The sequence below is a fragment of the Sus scrofa genome, chromosome 1 (genome assembly GCF_000003025.6).
Source record: "Sus scrofa isolate TJ Tabasco breed Duroc chromosome 1, Sscrofa11.1, whole genome shotgun sequence".
NCBI lineage: Eukaryota > Metazoa > Chordata > Mammalia > Artiodactyla > Suidae > Sus > Sus scrofa.
In genome coordinates this window covers 113,152,543-113,179,172 of record NC_010443.5, presented here as the reverse complement: position 1 = coordinate 113,179,172, position 26,630 = coordinate 113,152,543, and the positions used below count along the sequence as shown (strand labels likewise).

Genomic DNA, 26,630 nt, shown 5'->3' with positions numbered 1-26,630 from the left:
TTTATGACATTGTTCTAAATTTGTGATTATCTTAATATATTTCTCATTTAGTGAAACTTTTTTCTGAGGTTCTGATGGCAAGATTTTTCAAAATTTTTGGAGTTCCTGTCATGGCTCGGGGAAGAGAATCTGACTAGCATCCTTGAGGACACAGGTTTGATCCCTTGCCCCACTTAGTGGGTTAAGGATCTGGCGTTGCCATGAGCTGTGGTGTAGGTCGCAGACACGCGTCAGATCTAGTGTTGCTGTGGCTGTGGCGTAGGCCAGCAGCTACAGCTCCAATTCAACCCCTAGCCTAGGAACCTCCATATGCCATGGGTGCGGCCCTAAAAAGACAAAAAAAAAAAAAAAGATTTTTCAAAATGTTTAAGTTCTTAGCAGCTTCAAAGACTACAAACCAATGTGAACAAATCTTTTCTATCAGTTAGAAGGCAGTATGAGGTACTATTGGAAAGAATTTCAATTTTAGAGGCAGATAAATATGGATTTTCATTTCCTGCTTCTATCTCCCCTTACTAGTTGCAACATAGTTTTCTACCTCTCTTAACCTCCTTTTTCCTGTTTGTAAAACGGAAGACAATACTTAACTCTTAGGTATGTGGTTAAAAACAAGTACTATTAGGATTTAATCCAATGTCTAATGTGCTAAGTATTTAATAAAGGTTAGTACCTTTCCACTTCTCACTTTTCCCCATTAAATGTTTTAAGCACTGAAAATGTGACTAAGGAGTTTGTTTGTTACATCTCATTTCATTAAATGAAAAAAAAAAAAATTCCTTCTCTTTTATGTTTAACTGTACCATGATGGAAGTGTTCCTTTCATCTGGGTATATAAGAAAGCATGACGCCCTTTACGGTCTGATGAAACTTTAAATCTATATTTAAAATCTCCATTAAAATAGGTGTAACAGTTCTATTTCTAGTTATAATGACTATACCAAGCTTAAAAGTTAAAACCTACTGTGTTATGATTAGCTTTTCACTAAAAAAGTCTTCTCCTTTCAGAATATACTTATTTTACACTCTCAGTTGTCAGAATTTCCCCCCCCCCTTTTAAAATCTGTTCGTTATAGTATTTAATGAAATCTTGGAAAATCATTGTAGTTTGCCAAAAGGTGTCACTTTCTTTAGCATTTCCTAAAATTTAGCATAAATATTTCTTGAATTTGAGTTTTCAGTCAAATTGTTTGAAATTTGATTTACTTAGAATAATGGATATGTTAATTATATCTATCCTGAATGGTAGAGACAGTTACTCAGATACTGTGTAACATAACAATTCTCTACAGCAATAGCCTTTTTCCATTAATAACTGCTTTCACTATTGTGGATTTTGTTTCTAGATAACTATGCCTAAGAAAAGTTGAGATAATTTAGAAAAGTTGAGGTAATTTCTTCCTGTTCATTTTTCTTGAAGCAGAGCCAACCAGCACAAGCCTCTCCATCAAGTGGCAGACAATCTGGGAATAGTGAACGTAAACGAAAGGAACCTCGAGAAAAAGATAAAGAAAAAGAAAAGGAAAAAAATAGCTGTGTAATTTTGTAACAAATATTGGATTCTGTTGGAACCATCTATATGTCTTCAGAAACAAAACCACAGGAGGAAAGGAAGAAAAATCGATAAATACCGTCTGTGCCTGATTTCCTAATGGATTTTGTTCATGTTTTTCAGGGGAAAGGTTGTTACTTAGTTACAATCAGACTTTTTCCAAGTCACACAGTACATTCTTTATGAGTTGGAGTTTTATGTTACAAGTTGGAAATGCTGTGTGTTGTCATTAATGAAAAATAATGCACTTGTAGCCAAATAAGCAAATCACAGCAAATTTTGTGTCATAGTGACATTCATAACTCATATCAGTTAGTAAGCTATTTTATCTTCTGTTCTAACAATGAATAGAGGTATTGATTTTGTCTGATTCCTTCCTCTAAATATTAGCACAATAGTTTCTGAAATTAATTTTTCAATGTTAAAGTATGATCTCATACATGAGAAACCAGAGGTTTAATATAGAGATTTAAAAAGAAAAAAAAAAAGAGAGAGAGAGAGAGACAAAGATAACAAGAATATAAATAACCCTCAGTTGTATATTGGACTAGTTCAGCCCTTGAACAGCTTTACCTTTAGGAATGTAAATTTTAGATATATCTTGAGAACTGATTATGGAGCTTGGATTTAATTTAGATAGAAACAATAAAGATTTGTATTTCTTTTCCATTAGCAAAAAAATACATAACACTAATACTCATATCTTATCAAAATTAGATCTTAATGACTTTGTAGTATTGTAAAATTTTGAGGAATTTTGAAATCTTTAATCTAGGTTACTTGGACCACTTATTACTATTTATTGACAATGTGATGAGTGAGTATAAGGAGGAAACAAACCACAGTGGATGCTGGGCCTTGTAAATATGGAGATGTAGAAAAGGAGATTGTCTACCTTTTTCTAGAATTACCTTGAACCTTAAAATTTAAATCATGTTTATTTTCTAGAAAATTAAGTATACTTATTAATACCAACAAAAAAGCACATTTCTGAAAGGATATTAGAGATAATCTCTGAGTCTAGTGGAAAAGCATTTTAAAAATTTCTTTGAGGATAGATAAAAATTTGAAGGAATTTATGTAAAAAAACAATCAGATTTTTTTTAACTTATGAGAACCAAATAAACCTATAACATCATGTAGTGTTTATAGGATTCAGAAAGAATATTTATTGAACTTTATTATGAGGCAACACATATTTTCCTGTATTTCTGTCATTTGGAAAACTACCCTTAATAGGCCTTTTTATATGCTTTATATTTAAAAGTTTGTTTTAGTCATTTTTTGATAAGACTGTTGCTGCTGCAAGTAGTTATGTGATTACATTCTAAGCCTCAGTAAATTTGTTTATTCAAGAGAATCTTTATCTAACCTGAGCATCCAGGTCTGGGATGACAAAAGACTAAAAAAAAAAAAAAAAATGTTGTCTCGATTTCTTAAGCTATGTCCTTAACATTCTCCATGTTATATAACTCCAAGACCAGTGATAGGATAAATCTATATGTAAAAAGTAAAAGTCTTATTTATGGAAGAAATTATTCTAAGAGAAATATTCAGGGTCAAGCTGTATCTTTTATGTCCTCCTCTATTACATGTCTGTTTATGTTATATCATTTGTTATTCCTTTAAATTTTGTATGATAGCATGATAAGTCATCAGAGAACCTTTTTGGGGTATAAATCCTTCATATAAAATATTTGGTACTCACCAAATATTATCAGTACTCTTGATAATAACCCAGAATATGCATATGTTGCTAAAGTAATCAAATGTACTACAGAATTCTCTATTGGCTCAAACAAGTTGACCTTAGTCCAAGTTTATTCTTGAAATCACTCTATTGGTTGAGGCAAGAAACTCAAACCTCAGGGTTTGTTTTCCCCAGAACAGATAATAGCGATAGTACACTATATTTTATCAAGAAAAAACAATAAATCTTGAGAAATTTTTAAAACCATATTTGAAACATTTTTTCATAATTATATACTTATCTATTTATTGCCCTTGAAAAATATGTGTAGAGGTTATTTTTCTGTTAGTTGTTACTGCTTTCTTAATTTGTTCCAAAGATAACACTGCCATTCTGCATTCCCATTAGAAGAGACAAAACTCAAAACCAGCAATGCTACTATCAGATAAGTAGATATCAATGTATACTTATAAGAAATAACTAAGAAATGTAATGTGTTTGTTAATTCAGCCTTTTTCTATGTAATATTTCCAAGTCAGACTTTCTTACATTCCTAGAATTCAGTTTGATATACCAAGCGTAATAATGATAAAATGTTTGCTTTGAATACTGTGGGGGAAAAATTAAATGTTCAATTCTATTTTTTAAAAAATCTCAGAGATACTGGTTTCCCATCCTTGAAGGTTATAAAGAATTTAGAGCTATTATGTCTTTATTTTCTTATATTTGTTCAAGGCAACAAATTACATATTCAGATATTTCTTTGTTGGTTTGAGTACATTGAAATTTGATAGTGGTATATTAAAGCCTTTCCTTCCCAGTATTTTTTAATGCTTGAAAATTATTAAATGTACACTGCTAGCAGAAATTAGTTCTTAAACCATTTTTTAAGATTTATAGGCTAGATTAGGGGCACATTTACATCAACCAGTCACTATTAGAGCTAGCAAAAGAGGCAGATGAATGAATGGATATGGTCATTGCACCTTCTTGTACTTTCAAAGCCTATTCCTTAAAGTTAGTAACCAGTCTGCTGATTACTATAATATGGAAAATTATAATTAATAATACAAAAATTTTCTTAATGTCTAATACTATTGAATTGATAATGCTGTGATTTATAATAGGTTATCAATACTTAAAAATACATCTGTGTCTGTGTGTGTGTGTGTGTGTGTGTGTGTGTGTGTGTGTGTGTGTTTCCCAAGCACAGATCCATGACTTCTATTAGGTTTTCAAAGAAATCTGGCAACTCTCCCTCAAATTTAAGAATCGCCATTCTAGGAACACATACACCCAGCTATTTGAGGCAGCTAAAATTGGCATTGGCTGCTTCCTATAGCATGATGGTTCAATGTGTATAGGTAAAGTAACGCATAAATGTTTCAAGGTTTAAAGTTGGTAATTGAATGACACATAGATTTAAGTATATAATTAAGCTCTGGGGTTTTTTTGTCTCACATTTCTATTTATTATTTGACTATTTATCCCATATTATATTTTGAATTCTTCCTGAGACTTCTTGATCTTATCTTAATTAAGCAAGTTACTATCAGAGATTAGTTAACTGAATACAACATTAACCATTTTTTACTTTCACAAAACCTTAACATTTTGTTTTCAATGAATCACCAACTCTGTTCACTAAGAGACAGAGATCTGGAGAGGAAAGAGGACTAGAAGTCAAATAGATATTTAAGGAAAGAATTATATTAATGTTGGCATATAAATCAGGTATTTGTAAAATCCTGCTGGAGAGAAATATCAAGGCAAGAATTTCTAGAACTGTCCTAAATCTCATTTATTTAAAAAAAAAATTTTTTTAGAGCAAAAAGCAAATCAATTGCATTTCACTTAACTTTCCTATTCAGTGTAGTTATTTAAAAACATGTGGTGCAGTGGGTTAAGGATGCAGCCTTGTCACTGCAGTGGCTCAGGTCACTGCTGTGGCGCTAGTTCTGTTCCTGGCCCAGGAACATCCACATGCCCCAGGTACAGCCTAAATAAATAAATAAATAAATAAAAATATGATGGAAAGCCTATCGCTTTTACCTATCACAGACTGCTTGGGCATAAACTTAAACTATGATAGTAAATTTATCAATATTTGATAAAAAGATGGAGGCATTAAAGATGATATATTACCTGTATTTTAATGAATAAGAAATATGAAATTCTTAATCATTTTGTCTAAAAACCTGGCTTTTATCTTGCCATGGGCAAACTTTCTGTGCCTCAATTTACTCTTAAATATCCAAAGGATTCTCATTGTTAGTGCTTTACATTTTGAATAAAGGGCATAGTATATAAGCACAGACTATTACTGAAATAATCATTAAATATTACACATCTTTGAACTTAAATGTGTAGGTTTTTTCCCCAATGACAATATTTCTAAAGCCAGTTATTTTTTAATGCTTTCAAAGTTTATAAAATTATTCTCTTTGAGTATGGCATCATTTCTTCCCAAATTGTATTTTACAATTGCTCTTGTGTTCTGTGGGCAAGAGGATCAAAACCAAGAGTGTTTTGGGAGAATAAAAGCATTAAAAATGATTTTTTTTCAGTGTCTTTCATATACCTAAATACTTAGATTTTCTTTGCCTCTTCCTTCATGGAACAAAGTACAATGGTATCAGGTTACTGATATGTAAACTTTCTTGCATGGGTGGAATTCATTTACATCTCTTAAGTACTGTCCTTTTTAGGGCTGTTTAAATTATTTGTTTTTTAAGTGTTAAAATGTCATTTGATAATGCACAGTTAAGTTTCTTTTTGAACGTGATTGGAAATGGTGAAAGAATCATTGGAATCAGAGTTCTTAGGTCCTCTGGTAATTGTCTTTTTTTTTTTTTTTTTTTTTTTTTTACTGATGTCCAACACTTCTAAAGCTATTGAAAAAACATGAAAAAAATGTGGTCACTCTTTTTGAGTGACACTTTAAAAGAAACTAAAATTATAATCAAAGGGTTCTTGAACAAAATATATTGCAAAATAGAGATAATGGAGTCTGAGGGACAAATTGCAGGATCCTGGTAAGTTTAACTTATTTTGAAGATTTATCTAAATCTTAACACATGCATGTTCGCTTACTTAATCCCATTGTTTCTCCCTTTTGAAATTAGAGTTCAATAAATCATGATGGGTATATGTATATTTACATGAAGGATTCCCCTTTCTGATATCACTTTTCTGATTTCAAAAAAGTTTAACTTAAACAGGGTAAAAGTCTTCAACTATTGCCTCAAGTTTAGCTTCATCCTGTTGAACCAAGAAAGGGTGAGGTTTAGATTTGTCTGCCTATGATAGCTAATTTTTAGGGCATGGTACTATCCCAGATAAGGTGTTGAAATACCTGGGCAGAAACATAAAGCCTAGCTTTAAACCACAGTAGACTTAAAGAACAAGAAGTTGCATTATTATCTACTTCATCTGATATTAATTCTAAGAAAGAATTCTTTCAAACTACTTAAGAATTTGTCACCATTAACTTTAAAAACTGTATACCTATGCTTACTGTAATAGCCTACCTTGAAGGGCAGAGGTTCCTCCTATATTAGAAGGTGGATAAAGAAAAATTCTTCTGAAAATGATCCTGGCTTATTTGGCTCTAGTAGTTACAACTTTAAATAGAAATTCAGGAAACTGAAGTGCCCATTTAAATTCCTAAATCAGTGACCTGTCCAAATGAGCATTATAAATAAGATAACTTGCAGAACAGTTCTAACCAATTAACTGCATTTTAAGACTAAGATTAGCAATTAATCTGTCCTGTGTATCTCTCAGTTTTGTCAGTTTTTGTTATACCGTACTTGTATGAAATAATTTTTTCCCAGGTATAGAAGATATCCTAGAGCATTACAGATTTTTAAAGACGAGGACTTGAAAAGCTTCCAGTGGTTTCTGTTTAAAGGATATCTTTCTCAATAAAATCACAACTATTGTTTTCACAGATCCAAACATCACAAGTAGGACAATATGATCGGAGATTGATGTATGATTGCTACCCAACAATCAGCAAAAGGGATAATCACGACTTGTGAAACTTCAGAGGTACCCTGAAAGTCATTTCCTAAAGTTAGTGCATGTGAGTCTTCTTCCTTGAATTGTGCAGAATCAATTGGATTGGGGAATAGCAAGTGAAGTGGTATGATGATGGCAGAGAAAGTGATCTTGAAATGTAACAAGAAACAAGTTTTCTTTCTCCACTTTACTGCCCTGCTATTTGGGTCAAGAGGTTGCTATGATAGATCTCCTTGTGCCAGGCCAAGATTGGCCAACTGAAATAGAGTTCTCAAAGAGCTGAAATATATAAATTGTGTATGAGTGCCTATTTTTTTCCTCCTTCTTTCCTTTACTATCTTAATACCCTTTCTACTTCTGAAATAATTCATCTGTTTTGCTCTATGACCAGCTTTAATTTCAGTTTAAGAATAACAGCAACCCTAGAAAGTGATAGAAAAGAGCATTGAGATACATTTTTTTAATAAAGACACTAAAAGCAATCTAGCATAGGGTTGAACTGAATTTCCATCAAAGAAAGTTATTGTTTTATAGGCTAATTATGCTAAAACTATTTGATTCTAAAAACCATGTCTTCAGTTTCAAAAGCTTCACTTTTGAAACTCCTTAAAAGGGATACTCCTTAAAAAGGCATATTAACATAGATGGGAAAATACAAAATATTTCTGAAAGAATTATTCAGTATTATTCAATATTTAATTTTATGTTTGTTATTGTACCACAAGGATAGCATCATTCTTGGATTAAAATGTTGGATTTTTTTTTTGTTAACATACTTAAAACTGTAACCAGTGGTAACACTCTTAGTATTTTTTATTATAGATTATATTTTATTTCAATAAAATTTGATATTTAGACCAAAAAGTCTTTCTGCTATGTATATTCATCTCATTAAGCTGCTTCTTACAAATTTAAGATGAGTGGGGAAAATAAGGAATTAACATTGATTCACATTTAACTAGGATTAACTCTTAGCATACTTGGACCAATTCTTGATAAAGACAGTGTTTTTCCCTCAACAGACAGTGAACAAAGAAACAACTCTAAATCATACAGTAGTTTTAACTACTAATGGTAGAGTTCTTATATCTGATACTTCTCTTGGAAGAAAGTTAGAGGGACCTGAGAAGGTAACATTTTCTCTTTACACCAAGCTAATTCTAATATAAAGTTTTGCCTAACAGTTTTTGTCAGCCAATGTCTGGCATTGCTCTGTGAAAGCTTTCTTAGACTCCCCAGGCTTCTAAGCAGAATTAATCACTCTACATAGTGTTTTGCAGACTTCTCCTCATTATTGTGCCTAAGCTCTAGACTATGAGCATTTTAAGAACAGAGATCATGTTTTATTTATCTTGATTTTCTTGACACATTACATGATAATTGGCACTTTAAACAAAACTTCATATCTACATCTGCATAGAGGAATTTTTTCAAATACCTATATGATGTGGTAAGTTATTGCTTGCCTTCTCTTTAAATAAGAAAAGTAAGCTGAGTTATTAAATTGGTTTTCCCCTTTAGCATAAGTTATGTAGGTAGAAGGAACCAAAATCCTAACCCCTTCCCTCCTGTCCCCACACTCCACTGATTTTCCCTAGGTATCATCATGCTGCATTCTCCTAGAACCAATGGAAGAAAGCTTGGGTAAGAGCAGCCTCAACAAAAGTGAAGTAAGCAGCATTGTTCTTTTGCCATTTCATGTCCTTTTTATAGGGTCTCTCCTCATTTTATATTATCATATGACGTATGCACTTTATTAATTTGTTGGAGCTGAGATTTGAAGCCAAGCAATCTGACTCCAAAATCAGTGCTCACAAGTACATCTACAAGGGGACAGATCAGTTTAGGCCATGTGTGTGTTCAAATTCTGACTCTTGACTTTGTAAGTCACATCTGTTTCAAACCCTACAGAAATCTTCAAAATCAGGCCTATTAGCATCCTTTGTACTCACTAGCCTTGGAGCAAGTTAATTCTGCACAGCCTCTTTTCTAATCTCTAAAAGTGAATAATTTCTCCTTTTTAAAATTGCTATAAAGATTAAAGATAATATACTGACAGTGTCATACATAATAAAACAGCTGATAGATTATAAGAGATTGTGGACAACAGACTAGGATATACCAAACTAAGAACTTTAAATGAGAATATTGATTGAGATTAGGAAGGCCCCTTAAACCTTATAAAAATAAACATTTTTCAATTCTCTCCAATTATAAGGCTGATCCTACCATTAGAGCTGAGATCAACCTGGACTCAGAATGGCCCAGAGTGAAAAACATGGAACAAACAAAACTTTAGAACACATAGATAATATAATCATAAATTCCAGGTAAGATTCTGGAAATGGTGGCATATTCTCCTTGGACTATTTCATTTATTAAGGAAAACTCAGGAAACTAGACTTAAAAAGAAAGACCAGATTTGGATCGTCAATGACCTAGATTTAAAGCTGTGGCATTAAATTTTAAAATTAAGTGCAGTAGACATCAAGAGCAGGGAGTTCCCATCGTGGCTCAGTGGTAACGAACCTGACTAGTATCCATGAGGATTCGGGTTCGATCCAGGGCCTCACTCAGTGGGTTAAGGATCCACCATTGTTATGAGCTGTGGTATAGGCTGGTAGTTCTATCTCTGATTTGACACCTAGCCTGGGAAAATCCATATGCCATGGGTGCGCCCCTAAAAAGCAAAAAAAAAAAAAAGTCAAGAACATAGGACCGAAAAAATCAGCCAGAGTAAAGTCAGCTGCTTCAACAATGTCAAAGTCTTAGGGGGAGGAAAAATAATTATCCCTCTAAGTTCTTGGCTGGGTTCCTATACAGAAGGCAAATTAATAAGAGAAAAATTTTAAATAAGTTTAAATGAGAGATAAGGGAAAAATTATAATTCACAGATGTAGCTTAGAATTCTGGCTTAAGTACATTTCAGCTAAAGACAAGGGAAAGTGTGTGTGGGAGACTAGTTATGCAAAAGTAACCATGAAAAGTATAGTAAGAAGAACAAGGTTTGGGGTTCTTGCCATGGTACAATGGATTAAGATACTGACTGCTCAGGTTGCTGCAGAGGCAAGGGTTCAATCCTCAGCCTAGCACAGTGGGTTGAAAATGATCCAGTGTTTAAAAGGATCACATTGCTGCAGCTGTGGCTAGGATTCAATCTCTGGCCTGGGAACATCCATATGCTGTGGGTACATCCATAAAATAAAATAAAATTAAAAAAAAAAAAAAAAAGAGGAGCAAGGTTTCTTATACAGATTCAAGTCTTTAAATTGCTGGAGTTCCCGTCGTGGCGCAGTGGTTAACGAATCTGACTAGGAACCATGAGGTTGCGGGTTCGGTCCCTGCCCTTGCTCAGTGGGTTAACGATCCGGCGTTGCCATGAGCTGTGGTGTAGGTTGCAGATGCGGCTCGGATCCAGCGTTGCTGTGGCTCTGGCGTAGGCCAGTGGCTACAGCTCCGATTCAACCCCTAGCCTGGGAACCTCCACATGCCGCCGGAGCGGCCCAAAGAAATAGCAAAAAGACAAAAAATAAATAAATAAATTGCTGCCTTCTCCTTTTCACTATTGAATATGTTAGCTGTGGATTTTTACATGTGGCCTTTATTATGTTGAGGTGGTTTTCCTCTGTGTCCAATTTTTTTGGAGCTTTTTAAATCATAAGTGGACATTGAATTTTATCAAAAGCTTTTTCTGCATCTATTGGCATGATCATATGGTTTTTATACCTCCATTTATTAATGTGATGTATCAAACTGATTGACTTGCAAATAATGAAGAATGCTTACATCCCTGGGATAAATCATGATATATGATCCTTTAATGAATTGTTGGAATCAGTTTGCTAGTATTTTGTTGAGGACTTTGCATTTTATGTTTATCAGTGATAGTGGCCTGTATGTGGTATTCCTTTCTGTGGTATTTTTGTCTGATTTTGCTATCAAGGTGATGGTGGCCTGATAGAATTGAGTTCAAAAGCATTCCTACCTCTGAAATTCTTTGGAATAGTTTAAGAAGTATAGGTGTTAGCTTGTCTGTAAATGTTTGATAGAATTTGCCTGTGAAGCTGTCTACTCCTGCACTTTTGTTGGGAGTTTTTCCTTTTTTTTTGTAGGGCTACACAGGTGGCTTATGGAGGTTCCCAGGCTAGGGGTTGAATTGGAGCTGCAGCTGTCGGCTTACACCACAGCCACAGCCACAGCAACATGGGATCTGAGCAGGATCTGCAACCTACACCACAGCTCATGGCAATGCTAGATCCCCAACGCACTGAACAAGGCCAGGGACCTAATCCGCATCCTCATGGATACTAGTCAGGTTCCTTACCACTGAGCCACAACAGGAATGGGAGTTTTTAAATCACAAATTCAGTTTCATTGTTTGCAATTGCTATGTTCATATCTTCAATTTCTTTCTTGTTCAGTCTTGGGAGATTGTACCTTTCTAAGAAATTGTCTATTTCTTCTAAGTTGTTGATCCTATTGGCTTATTGTTGCTTATGGTCCTATGTATTTTTGTAATGTCAGGTTTAACTTCTTTTTCATTTCTAATTGTATTGATTTGGGCTCTCTCACTTTTTTTTCTTGTGTCTGGCTAAAGTTTTATTGATTTTGTTTATCTTTTGAAAGAACCAGCTTTTAGTTTTGTTGATCTCGTCTACTGTTTTTTAGTCATTATTTCTACTCCAATCTTTGTAATGTCTTTTCTTCTATTAATTTTGGATTTTGTTTGTTCTTCCTTATCTAGTTGCTTAGGTGTAAGGTTAGATTTAGGTGTAAGGTTTGCTTGAGATTTTTTTTATTGATTCTGGAGGTAAGCTTGTATTGCTGTAAACTTTCCTTTTAGAACTGCTTTTGCTTTGTCCCATAGGTTTTTGATAATCGTGGTTTCATTTTCATTTCTCCCTAGGTGTTTTTTTTATTTCCTCTTTGATCTTTACAGTGACCCATTAGTTTTTTACTAGCATATTGTTTAGCCTCCATGTGTTTGTGTTTTTCACAATTATTGTAGTTGATTTTTAATATCACAATGTTGTAGTCAGAAAAGGTACTTAATAAAATTTCAATTTTCATAAATTTACTAAGGCTTGCTTTGTGGCCTAGCATGGGACATATCCTTGAGAATAATCCATGTGCACTTTGACAAGAATGTGTATCCTGGTGATTTTGGATGACATGCTCTATAAATATCAGTTAAGTCTATCTGGTGTAATGCATTATTTAAGGTCTTTGTTTCTTTATTGCTTTTCTGTGTAGATGATCTGTCCATTGATGATAAAGTCCCCCACTATTGTTGTGTTACTGCCTATCTCTCCTTTTATGTCTGTTAACATTTGCCTTTATATTGAGGTTTTCTTATGTTGGGTGCATACACATTTATACTTGTTCTATCTTTTTCTTGGACCAATTCATTGATCATGATGTAGTGTACTTCTTTGTCTCTTGTAATAGTCCCTATTTTAAAGTCTATTTTGTCTGTTATGAATACTGCTACTCCAGCTTTATTTTTATTTCCATTTACATGGAATACCTTCTTATATCTCCCCACTTTTAGTCTGTATATATCTCTAGAACTGAAGTGGGTCTCTTGTAGCCGAAAAGCTGAAAGCATGCCTCTAAGATCAGGAACAAGACAAGGCAGTCCACTCTCATCATTTTTATTCGATATAGATGTGGAAGTCATAGCCACAGCAATTAGAAAGAAAAAGAAATAAAAGGACTCCAAATTGGAAAAGAAGTAAAATTGTCACTGTTTGCAGATGACATGATACTATACATAGAAAATCCTAAAGACACTACCATAAAACTATTAGAGCTCATCAAGGAATGTGGTAAAGTTTCAGGATATGAAATTAATACACAGAAATCTCTTACATGCCTATGTACTAACAATGAAAGGTCAGAAAGAGAAATTAAGGAAAAATCCCATTTACACTGCATCAAAAAGAATAAAACACTTAGGAATAAACCTAGCTAAGGAGGAAAAAGACTTGTACCCCGAACACTAAAATAGAATGACAAAAGAAATTGAAGACCAGACAAAAAAAAAAAAAAAAATGGAAATATATACTGTGTTCTTGCATTAGAAAAATCAATATTGTCAAAATGACTCTAGGGAGGCAGATCAAGATGGCAGAGGAGTAAGACATCACACTCACCTTCTCCCGCAGACACATCAAAAAAACTCATCTACATGTAAAACGACTCACACAGAGCATCTATTGAATGCTGGCAGAAGAACTTAAACCTCCAAAAAGGGCAAGACACTCTTGACATAACTGGGGAGAACAAAAGAAAAAAAGAGAAAAGGAATCAGGATGGGACTAGCATTCCTGAGAGGGAGCTGTGAAGGAGAAAAGGAATTCACATCCTAGGAAGCCACCTAACCGACATGGAGATCAGCCAAGATGGAGGACCTCAAAGTTGCTGAGAAAAGTGCAGCAGCTGGACTGAGGAGGGCAAAGTAGAGTGAGAGCCACACAGATCATCTGCACCACCACCCCAGACACCACAGCCTGAGATGCTTGGGCCAGGGCTGGGCATTGAGACTTAGGCTCCAGAGGTCAGTCCTGGGGAAGAGGACTAGGGTTGGCTGTGTGGGGACAGCCTAAGGGGCTAAGGAGCACTGTGCCATGGGCAGGGGAGTGGTGTGCTGTGGGCTTGGGAGTGGAATGCCACGGCAGAGGGAACACGGGAGAAGGTCCGGGCCTGCAGGAGAAGCAAGGTGCCATTGTTGGGGAGGGCGAGAGGAGGAGGGGCGGACTGCCATAGGAACCTCCTTGTTCACACGTGCACATGCGAGGACTCTCAGAGGGCAGAGTGCCTCTGGTGCAGGCTATGGGTAGCGAGAAGCCACTTGCTCAGGCTACGGTAGAGTGGGTGCTTCTTGTACAGGCTACGGGTGGCCAGGTACCTCTTGTGTGGGCTAAAGGCAGTGGGGAGCCAAGTTCATTGGGGTGCCTCTAGTGTGATCTATAGGCAGCTGAGACTGACTATGGCAGTTGTCTGGGAGGCCAGAGGGAGGCATGGCTTGCCATCACTGGGGGCTTGTGAGTGGGCTCCACCTGTGGTCCCAGTCACCTCAGGGTTGGCAAAAAAAAAAAAAAAAAAAGAGGGCATTCCAACCAAGTACCCCCTGGGAACACACTCTCCTTGCAGCTGCCACTGCCAAATGCTCTGAGCAGCACCCAGATGCTTGATCACCTGTCCCTTCCCAAGACCCTACAACTAGGAGCAGCTAGTGCAACACCTCCTACATGGGCTAAGTGGGATGGGGTGCTTCTTGGGTGGTCTGCAGGTGGCTGGGGCAAACCACCACAGTTATCTCTGACTCCAGAGGTGGGCACAGCCCACCACCACTGGAGATGCCTGAACAAAAACCACTGGCAGCCCAAACCACCTCAGAGGGCACCACAGAGGACGATGCGACAGAACACCACCTGTTGTTGCTCTCACTCAGCTGGGAGCACACCTGCCCTGCTGCTACCACTGCCAAATGCTTTGGGCAGTGCCCAGACTCTTGGTCACTGCCTCTTCCCAGAAACCTACAACTAAGAGCAGCTGGTGCACCTTCTGTGGGGGCTAAGCAGGATGAGTTGCTTCTTGCACAGTCTACAGGTGGCAGGGGCAAACCACCACAGTTATCTCTGACTCCAGAGTTGGGCATGGCCCACCACCACTAGGGGCACGTGAACAGGCACCACTCGCAGACCCAGTTACCTCAGAGGCACCACAGAGGAGAGCACTGTGACTGAATACCACCTATTGTTGCTCTCACATTCTTGGGAGCACAAACATGCTGCTGCTGCCACTGCCAAATGCTCTGGGCAGTGCCAACACACTTGATCTGTGTCACTTCCCAGGATCCTGCAACTAGGAGCAGCCTGTGCAGAACCTCCTGTGTGGGCTAAGTGAAATGGGGTGCTTCTTACGTGGTCTGCAGGTGGTGGGGGCAAACCACGATATTTATGACTCACTCCAAGGTGGGCGTGGCCTGCTACCACTAGGGGCTCCTAAACAGGCACCACTTGCGGCTCCAGTCACCTCAGAGGAAGGTACTGCAATTGCACACTACCTGTTATTGCTCTCACACACCTGAGAACTCACACACCTTGCTGCTGCCACTGCCAAATGCTTTGGGCACCTTGTAAATCTGCCTAAGGCTCATTACCACTTCCCAGGACCTTGCAACTAGGAGTACCTGTGCCACCTTCCTGCAGGCTCTTGCTACTGTTAAGAGCTCAGCAACCAGGAACTGACTACTAGCCCTACCCATTGCCTCCTTCTCCCTAGAAACACACTCAGCACCCTGGGGATAACAGCCTGCTCACACCAAAGGAAAAGACAGCAAATATTCAAATTCCCAGGCCTAAAATAAATAGTAACCCCCCCCCCAAATACAAAGGGGTGCTCTTGCATAGAAGGAGCCCTTCAAGACTACAGTTTGGCTTCCCTAAACTCATAGAAATAGAAAAACATAAGCAAGATGAATAAGCTCAGAAACCACTCCTAGTCAAAGGAACAGAATTCACATGAAGCAGCAAACAATAAAATAGAACTCTGCAATCTGACAGACATATAGTTCAAAAGGGAGAAAATACTCAAGGAATTAAGGCTGAATATCAAGAGCAGATATGAACAGTAATGCAGATTCCTTTACAAAGGAACTGGAAAATAGGAGGAACATAGAAAAATTAGAAAATTTATTTGCAGAGACACAAACTGAGCTAAAGGCACTAAAGAGCAGAATGAATAATGTAGAGGAACGAATTAGTGACTTGGAAGATAGAATAATGGAAATCACCCAATCAGGATAGCACACAGAAAACCAAATGAAAAAAACATGAAAGCAATCTAAGAGATCTATGGGATAATATAAAGCAGGACAATCTATACATAATAGGAATACCAGAAGGAGAAAACAAAGAAAAGGGGATTGAAAATATATTTGAAGTAATTATGTCTGAAAAGCTTCCAAATCTAAAGGACACTGCTATCAAGATACAGGAAGGGGTTAACATACTTAAAAAACACAGCAACCACAAATCAAAACCAAACATTACATGCACAAAAACTAAAAAGAAAAGTACTCAAGCATAAAGCAAATGGAAATCATCCAACCGAAAAGAGAAAGGAAGAAAGAAGAAACAGAATCAACTAGAAAACAAGGTTTAAAATGGCAATAAATACACATCTACCCATAATTATCTTAAATGTCAATGGACTGAATGCTCCAATCAAAAGACATGGAGAGGCAGATTGGAAAAAAAAAAAAAAAAAAAAAAGCAAAAACCTACAATCCGCTGTCTACAAGAGACTCACCTCAGGGCAAAGGACACATATAGATTGAAAGTGAGGGGATGGGAAAAGATATTTCATGACAATGGACAAGACAGGAAAGCAGGAGTTGCAATACTCATATCAGATAAAATAGACTTTAAAATGAAGGCCATAAAGAAAGACAAAAAAAGGACACTATTTAATGGTAAAAGGATCCAGTCAAGAAGAGGATATTACAATCGTCAATATATATGCCCCTAATACGGGAGCACCCAGATACCTACAACAAATACTAACAGACATGAAAGGAGAAACTGATGGGAAAACAATCATAGTAGGAGACTTTAACACCCCACTCACGTCAATGGACAGATCCTCTAGACAGAAAATCAATAAGGCAACAGGGATCCTAGATGACACAACGGAAAAGTTACACTTAATTGACATTTTCAGGTCATTACATCCCCAAAAATGAGAATATACATTCTTAAGTTCCCATGTAACATTCTTAAGGATTGCTCACATACTGGGTGGGGCACAAAGCAAACCTCAACAAATTTAAGAGTATAGAAATTATTTTAAGTATCTTCTCTGACCACATGGCATGAAAGGAGAAATCAACCACAGGAAAAGAAATGAGAAAAAACTAACTACATGGAGACTAAACAACATGCTACTAAAAAACCAATGGGTCAATGAGGAGATCAAGAAGAAAATTTTAAAAAACCTTGAGACAAATAATAAGACACAACCACTCAGTATCTATGGGAGGCTGCAAAAGCAGTGCTCAGAGGGAAATTCATACCAATACAGGCCTCCCTCAAAAAAGAAAAATCTCAAATCGACAACTTAACCTATCACCTAAATGAATTAGAAAAAGAAGAACAAACAAAACCTAAAGTCAGCAGAAGGAAGGAAATCATAAAGATCAAAGAGGAAAACAATAAAACAGAGATTCAAAAAACAATAGAAAAAAATCAATAACACCAAGAGCTGGTTCTCTCAAAAGGTAAACAAAATGGACAAACCTGTGGCCAGACTCACCAAGAAGAGGGGAGAAAAAACCCAAATAAACAAAATAAATGAAAAAGGAGAAATCACAACGGATACGGCAGAAATACAAAAAAAAAAAAAAAAAACATAAGAAAATACCATAAACAGTTGTATGCCAACAAATCTGACAACCTAGAAGAAATGTCAACGTTCTAGAGACTTACAGCCTGTCAAAACTGAATCAAGAAGAAAGAGACCAACTGAACAGACCAATCGCTAAAATGAAACTGAATATGTAATAAAAACTCTCCCTACAAATAAAACTCCAGGACCAGATAAAGATGGTTTCACAGGAGAATTCCATCAAACGTACAAAGAGGAAATTATACCCATCCTTCTTAAACTTTTTCAAAAGATTGAAGAAGGAACCACCCCAGAGACGTTCTATGATGTCACCATCACCCTAATACCAAAACCAGACAAAGACACCAACAAAAAAGAAAACTATAGGCCAATATCTCTGGTGAATATAGATGCAGAGGTAACAAAGTCCAACATCCACTCATGATAAAAACTCTTACTTTTAACATAATAAAAGCCATTTATGACAAACCCACAGCAAATACTATACTCAATAGAGAAAAGCTGAAAGCCTTCCAACTAAAATCTAGAACACAGCAAGGATGCCTACTCTCACTACTGTTATTCAACATAGTATTGGAAGTCCTAGCCACAGCAATCTGACAAACAAAAGAAATAAAAGGTATCCAAACTAGAAGAGAAGAGGTAAAACTGTCACTGTATACAGATGACATGATACTATATATAGAAAACCGTAAGGGCTCACCCAAAAACTCCTTGAAGTGATCTACAAGTTCATTAGAGTAGCAGGATATAAGATTAACATTCAGAAATCAGTCACATTTCTGTATACTAACAATGAAATATTAGAAAAGGAATACAAACATATAATACCTTTTAAAATTGCACCACAAAAAATCAAATACCTGGGAACACACCTGACCAAGGAGGTGAAAGACTCATATGCCGAGAACTATAAAACATTAATCAAGGAAATTAAAGAGGATTCAAAGAAATGGAACTATATTCCATGCTCCTGGGATGGAAAAATTAATATTGTAAAAATGGCCATACTACCCAAAGCAGTCAATAGATTCAAGGCAATCCCTATCAAATTACTCTATGACATTCTTCACAGAACTAGAACAAATAACCCAAAAATTTATATGGAACCACAAAAGACCCAGAATTGCCAAAGCAACCCTGAAGACCATAAACCAAGCAGGAGGTATAACTCTCCCACACTTCAGGGAATATCACAAAGCCACAGTCATCAAGACAGTGTGGTAGTGGTACCAAAACAGACATACAGACCAATGGAACAGAACAGAGAACTCAGAAATAAACCCAGACACCTACGGTCAATTAATCTTCAACAAAGGAGGCAGGAATATAAAATGGGAAAAAAGACAATCTTTTCAGCAAGGGCTGCTGGGAAAACTGGACAGCTGCATGTAAATCAATGAAACTGGAACACACCCTCACACCATGCACAAAAATAAACTCAAAATGGCTGAAAGACTTACATGTAAGACAAGACACCATCAAACTCCTGGAAGAGAACATAAGCAAAACATTCTCTGACATCAACCTTACAAATATTTTCTCAGTCAGTCGCCCAAAGCAACAGAAATCAAAGCAGAAATAAACAATGGGACCTAATCAAACTGGCAAGCTTTTGCACAGCAGGGGAAAACATGAAAAAAACAAAAAGACAATGTATAGAATGAGAGAAAATAGTTTCAAATGATGCAACGGACAAGAGCTTAATCTCTAAAATATACAAACAACTTATACAACTCAACAGCAAAAAAAGCCAATAACCCAATAGAAAAATGGGCAAAAGACCTGAATAGACATTTCTCCAAAGAAGATATACAGATGGCCAACAAGCACAAGAAAAAATTTTCTCAACATCCCTGATTTTTAGAGAAATGCAAATCAAAACTACCATGAGGTACCATCTCACACCAGTCAGAATGGCCATCATTAATAAGTCCACAAATAACAAATGCTGGAGAGGGTGTGGGAAAAAAGGAATGCTCTTGCACTGTTGGTGGGAATGTAAATTGGTCCAGCCACTATGGAGAACAGTATGGAGGTACCTTAGAAAACTACACATAGGACTCCCATATGACCCAGCAATCCCACTCTTGGGCATATATCTGGACAAAACTTTAAAAAGACACATGCACCTGTATGTTCATTGCAGCACTATTTACAATAACAAAAAAATTTTTTTAAGATTTTTATTTTTTTCCATTATAACTGGTTTACCATGTTCTGTCAATTTACTACTGTACAGCAAGGGGACCCAGTCACATATACATATATACATTCTTTTTTCTCACATTATTATGCTCCATCGTAAGTGACTAGATATAGTTCTGTGTTATACAGCAGGATCTCATTGCTCATCCATTCCAAATGCAATAGTTTGCATCTATTAACCCCAAATTCCTAGTCCATCCCACTCCCTCCCCCTCCCCCTTGACAACCACAAGCCTGTTCTCCATGCAAAATTTGTTTTAATTTGTGTAGAAACACAAAAGAGTCCAAATAGCCAAAACAATCCTGAGAAACAGAAATACAGATGGAGGTATCAGGCTCCCTGACTTCAGACTATTATACAAAGCTACAGTCATCAAAACAGGATGGTATTAGCACAGAAACAGAGGTATAGATCATTGAGATAGAATAGAAAGCCCAGAGATAAAACTGTACACCTATGGTCAATTAAATCTATGACAAAAGAGGCAAGAATATTCAATGGAGGAAAGACAGTATCTTCAATAAGTTGTGCTAGGAGATGGGACAGCTAATGCAAAAGAATAAAATTAGAACACTCCCTAGCACCACAGAAAAAAACAAAATGGATTAACACGTAAATGTAAAACTGGATACTATAAAACACCTAGAGCAAAACCTAGGGAGAATCCTCTTTGACATAAATTTCAGCAATATTTTTTTGGATCCATCTCATAGAGTAATAGAGGTAAAAATGAAAATAAACAAATAAGACCTAATAAAAAGCTTTTGGTTAACAGCAAAGGAAACCGTAAAACAAAAGGACAACCTACAGAATGGGAGAGAATATCTGCAATGATGTAACTGAGAAGGACTTAATCTCCAAAATATATAAAAGCTTATATAGGCAAGCTGTGGAATTGGAGGTCACCACCAGCCAACACGCTGCTGCAGAAGCCAGGGGTATATGGGCCCCAAGGCACTGCTATGTGGGAACAACTCCAGGTGACCCAAGCCACAGGATGTTAATAGCATGTTCATTTGTCCATGCTAGATGGGTCATGGGGAAGGTGATTGGGACAGCAATGCAAAAAACTGCTAAAGTGAGAGTGACCAGACTGGTTCTGGATCCCTATTTGTTAAAGTATTTTAATAAGCGAAAAACCTACTTTGCCCATGATGCTCTTCAGCAGTGCACTGTTGGGGATATCGTGCTTCTCAAAGCTTTACCTGTCCCTTGAACCAAGCACGTGAAGCATGAACTGGCCGAGATAATTTTCAAAGTTGGACAAGTTGTAGATCCAGTGACCAGCAAGCCCTCTGCAGGAACCACCTACCTGGAGAGCCCAGTCAGTCTGGAAAGCACCTGCCTGACCAAAAGCCTGGAAGAACTCCAGCTCTCTTCAGCACAGCAAAGGAGGATTGAAGACAGAGCCAAAGGTAAGGATTTATAAGTTTGCTTTATGGAAAAATTTTTCTAAGTTTCTTCACAAATCATCCAATTTATCTTCTGGTATTTGTGAAACAGTGAAAGTAAATGAAATTAAAACTTTGTTATAATTTTTTTTTTTAAAAATAAAAGCTTATACAGTTCAATATAAAAAACAAAAACAGAAAAATAACTCAATCAAAAATTGGGCAGAAAATATAGAAAGACATTTGTCCAAAGACATACAGATGGCCAAAAGGCACATGAAAAGATGCTCAATGTTGCTAATTATTAGAGAAATGAAAATCAAAACCACAATGGAGTATCACCTAACACCACTTAGAACACCAAATGTCTACAAATAGGCATTCGCTGGTGGCTCAGTTGGTTAAGGATCCAACAAAACAAAGTCTACAAATAATAAATGATGGAGAGACTATAAAGAGAAAGGAACTCTTCTACACTGTTTTGGGGAATGTAAATTGGTATAGCCATTAATGTAGAACAGTATGCAGGTTCCTTAAGAAATGAAAATTGGAGCTACCATATGATCCTGCAATTCCACTGGTGGTCATATAGCCAGAGAAAAACATAATTCAAAAAGATACATGCACCCAGTGTTCATAGCAGCACTAGTCACAATAGCCAAGACATGGAAGCAACCTAAATGTCCATTGACAGAGGAATAGATAAAGAAGACATGGTACACATATACAATGGAATATTACTCAGCCATAAAAAGCATGAAATAATAGTATTTGCTGCAACATGGATGGATCTATAAATTATCATATTAGGTTTAGTAAATCAGACAGAGAAAGACAAATACTTTATGATAACAGTTATATGTGGAATCTAAAAAAAAAAATATGCAAATGATCTTATTTACAAAACAGAAATAGGAGTTCTTGTCATGGCTCAGTGGTTAACGAATCCGACTAGGAACCATGAGGTTGCAGGTTCAATCCCTGGCCTTGCTCAGTGGGTTAAGGATCCAGCATTGCCACGTGCTGTGGTATAGGTTACAGACACGGCTTGGATCCTGAGTTGCTATGGCTCTGGTGTACGCCAGCTGCCACAGCTCTGATTAGACCCCTAGCCTGGGAACCTCCATATGCCGCAGGAGCGGTCCTAGAAATGGCAAAAAGACAAAAAAAAAAAAAAAAAAAAAAAAAAAAAAAAGCAGAAATAGACTAACAGATATAGAAAACAAACTTATGGTTACAAAAGGGGAAGTGTCAGGAGGGACAAATTAGGAGTTTGGGATCAACAAATATACACTACTATATATAAAATAGATAACCCTTAATAGAAGAGAATGTTAAAAAAAAATACACACACACACCTGAATGATGCTGCTGTACACCTGAAACTAATATAACATTGTAAATCAATTATATTTCAATAAAAAGTTATTTTAAAAAAAGAACCAGAAATTAGATGTGCTCTGCTCACAGCATCAAACCTCCACCTCCCCCCAGGCAGAATGGACGACTTTCACTGTCAACTGCTCCAGTGGTTCTCCCTCTCTGAGCTGTGGAGCTGCTGGATGTTGAGCCATCTTGTTGGGGTGGGTCCAGTAATTAGTTTCTGTTCAAAGTAATGGAATTTGTGAAGGGTTTAATTTTTTCTTTTTTAAAATTCAGTGAATTTTATTATATTTATAGTTGTACAACCATCATCACAACCTAATTTTTTTTTTTTTTGGTCTTTTTTGCTATTTCTTGGGCCGCTCCCGTGGCATATGGAGGTTCCCAGGCTAGGGGTCAAATCGGAGCTGCAGCCTCTGACCTACACCAGAGCCACAGCAATGCGGGATCCAAGCCGCATCTGCAACCTACACCACAGCTCATGGCAACGCCGGATCGTCAACCCACTGAGCAAGGGCAGGGACCGAACCCGCAACCTCATAGTTCCTAGTCGGATTCAGTAACGACTGTGCCACGATGGGAATCCCCACAACCTAATTTAAGAATATTTCCATCCCAAGCCCCCAGCCTCAACCCTATCCCCAACCCCAACCTGTCTCATTTGGTAACCATGTTTTTCAAAGTCTGTGAATCAGTTTCTGTTCTGCAAATAAGTTCACTGTACCCCTTTTTAAGATTCCACATATAAGTGATAGCATATGATGTTTGTGCCCCACTAAATGACTAAATTCACTTACCATGATAATTTCTAGGTCTACCTGTGTTGCTGCAAATGCTATTCTTTCATTCTTTTTTATGGCCAAGTAATATTCAGTTGTGTATATATATACCACATCTTCTTTATCCATTCCTCTGTTGATGGACATTTAGGTTGCTTCCATGTCTTGGCTATTGTAATACAGTGCTGCAGTGAACATTGGGATACATGTATCTTTTCGAGTCATGGTTTTCTCCGGATAGATGCATGGGAGTGGAATTGGTTTTGGTATCGGGGTGATGGTGGTCTCTCAGAACGAGTTTGGGAATGCTCCTTCCTCTGCAATGTTTTGGAATAGTTTCAGAAGGTTAGGTGTTAACTCTTCTCTAAATTTTTGATACAATTCACCTGTGAAGCCATCTGGTCCTGGATTATTGTTGTTGGAAGTTTTCTTAATCACAGTTTCAATTTCAATACTTGTAATTGGTCCATTCATCTTTTCTATTTTGTCTTGGTTTAGTCTTAGAAGATTGTACAAGAGTATTTGTCCATTTCTTCTAGGTTGCCTGTTTTACTGGCATATAGTTGCTTGTAGTAGTCTCCTACATATTTATATTTATATAAATAAATATATTTATATTTCTGTGACGAGCAGGGCCAGGAATCAAACTCACGTTCTTATAGATACCAGTCAGGTTTGTTACTGTTGAGCCACAATGGCAACTCCCCCAAATTTTTCTTCATTGATTAGATTCTCTTGTTAGTAGTCATTCTCTTTCCCATAAAGGATGATTTCCTTATAAGTGTAAATTTCCATTATAAAAAGTAACTTTGTTTTCAGAGCTCCTCCTGTGTCTGCTATTTCTCAAAATGATACCTATGTCAAAGAGGCATATTTTGGGGTGGCATATTTTACTAGCCTTAAGTCAACTATAGTGAAAGGTGACAGTATTTAAAGCATTCTTGGGAGTTTCCATCGTGGCACAGCAGAAATGAATCCAACTAGGAACCATGAGGTTGCGGGTTTGGTCCCTGGCCTCGCTCACTGGGTTAAGGATCTGGTGTTGCTGTGAGCTGTGGTGTAGGTTGCAGACATGGCTCGGATCTAGCATTGCTGTGACTCTGGCATAGGCTGGGAGCAACAGCTCCCATTAGACCTCTAGTCTGGGAACCCCCATATGCCGCAGGTGTGGCTCTAAAAAGACAAAAAAAAAAAAAAAAGCTTCATTCTTTTGAGGTCTTTTCTTTGGGCTACCAGCTTTACTAAATAAGTCACTATAAAGGAGTGGTGGTACTTTTCATATAGTAGCCTCTGAATCCTTTCATTCCACTAAATAACCTAGTCCTTAAAACAGAACTAACTTGCTACTAATACTAATAATTATTTTATCAACAGTACTCCCTATTTGAGAAAATCTTTGCAAGTGAATCAACTGACAAGGGATTAATCTCCAAAATTTATAAACACCTTCTACAGCTCCATACCAAAAAAACAAACAACCCCATCAAAAAATGGGCAGAAGATCTAAACAGACAGTTCTCCAAAGAAGACATACAGATGGCCAAAAAACACATGAAAAGATGTTCAACATCACTCATTATTAAAGAAATGCAAATCAAAACCACTATGAGTTACGACCTTATACCAGCCAGAATGGCCATCATCAAAAAGTCTACAAACAATAAGTGCTGGAGAGGGTGTGGAGAAAAAGGAACCCTAGTACACTGTTGGTGGGATTGTAAATTGGTGCAACCACTGTGGAAAACAGGATGGAGATTCCTCAGAAAACTAAACATAGACCTACCATTTGATCCAGCAATCCCACTCCTGGGCATCTATCCAGAGAAAACCATGACTTGCAAAGGCACGTGTACTGCGATGTTCATTGCAGCACTATTTACAATAGCCAAGACATGGAAACAACCGAAATGTCCATCAACGGAGGAGTGGATCAAGAAGATGTGGTACATATACACAATGGAATATTACTCAGCCATTAAAAGGAAAAAAAATACCAGCATTTTTAGTAACATGGATGGACCTAGAAATTATCATGCTAAGTGAAGTTAGCCATACGAGACACCAACATCAAATGCTTTCACTGACATGTGAAATCTGAAAAAAGGACAGACTGAACTTTTCAGAACAGATGTTGACTAACAGACATTGAAAAACTTATGGTCTCCAGAGGAGACAGTTTGGGGGGTGGGAGGATGTGCTTGGGTTGTGTGATGGAAATCCTGTGAAATTGGATTGTTACGATCATTATACAACTACAGTTGTGATAAATTCATTTGAGTAATAAAAAATGTAAACAAAACAAAACAAAACAGTACTCCCTATTTACCTTCGTTTACCTACAAAGGATCTATCCGTTTACTCTGCCCCTGTAATATTTTTGATGTCACAATTTGTCTTTTTATGCTGTAGTTTCATTATCACAGTAGTAGTGATAGTTATTTTTTTAAATTTGTCTTTTTAGGGCTGCACCCACAGCATATGGAGGTTCCCAGGCTAGGGGTCGAATCAGAGCTGTAGCCACCAGCCTCCATTACACCACAGCTCACAGCAATGCCAAGGATCAAACCCAAGTCCTCATGGATACTAGTCGGGTTCGTTGACTTGAGGTTGTGAGGATATGGGTTTGATCCTGGGCCTCTCTCAGTAGGTTAAGGATCTGGCAGTGCTGCAGGCTGTGGTGTAGGTCACAGATGCAGCTTGGATCCAGTGCTGCTGTGGCTATGGTGTGGGCTGGCAGCTGCAGCTCCAGTTTGAGCCATAGCCCAGGAACTTCCATATGCCACAGTTGCGACTGTAAAAAAGAAAAATAAAAGCGTTAGAGTATTCTGATTCTGGCTATCTCCTTACTCAGAATTTTATGTACATTTATCTTTTCTTTCAGCTTGAACAGCTATTTCAACATCTGTAAGTAAGGCAGTTCTTGTGGTGGTAAACTCCCTCAGCTTTTGTGTGTCTCGGAAAGCCTTCACTACACCTTCATATCTGAAGGATAACTCTGCTTGATTGAGTATTCCTGGCTGGCAGTTTACCTTTCAATATTTCAAATATGCTATTCTACTCTTTCCTGGCCTGTAAAGTTTCTGCTGAGAAGTCTGCTGATAACCTAATGGGGATATCTTTTTAGGTTAGTGTATTTTATTCCCCTGGCTGCCTTTAAAATTCTTTCTTTATAGTTGACTTTTGAGTCTTAATG

The 26,630-nt window shown here is 37.0% G+C and overlaps 1 protein-coding gene and 1 pseudogene across 2 annotated transcripts in view; both read left to right on the top strand.

Moving 5' to 3' along the window:
* MINDY2 (MINDY lysine 48 deubiquitinase 2) overlaps positions 1-8,126 on the top strand; it is an 87,715-nt gene extending 79,589 nt beyond the window's left edge. The window contains exon 9 of one of the 2 annotated variants that reach the window (XM_021094542.1): positions 1,418-8,126. In XM_021094542.1, the coding sequence (XP_020950201.1) occupies positions 1,418-1,546 (129 nt within the window). In that variant the 3' untranslated portion in view covers positions 1,547-8,126. The remainder of the gene's footprint in view (positions 1-1,417) is intronic. The other variant, XM_021094552.1, reaches the window with a different exon arrangement.
* On the top strand, positions 20,152-24,870 carry LOC100157447 (annotated as a pseudogene).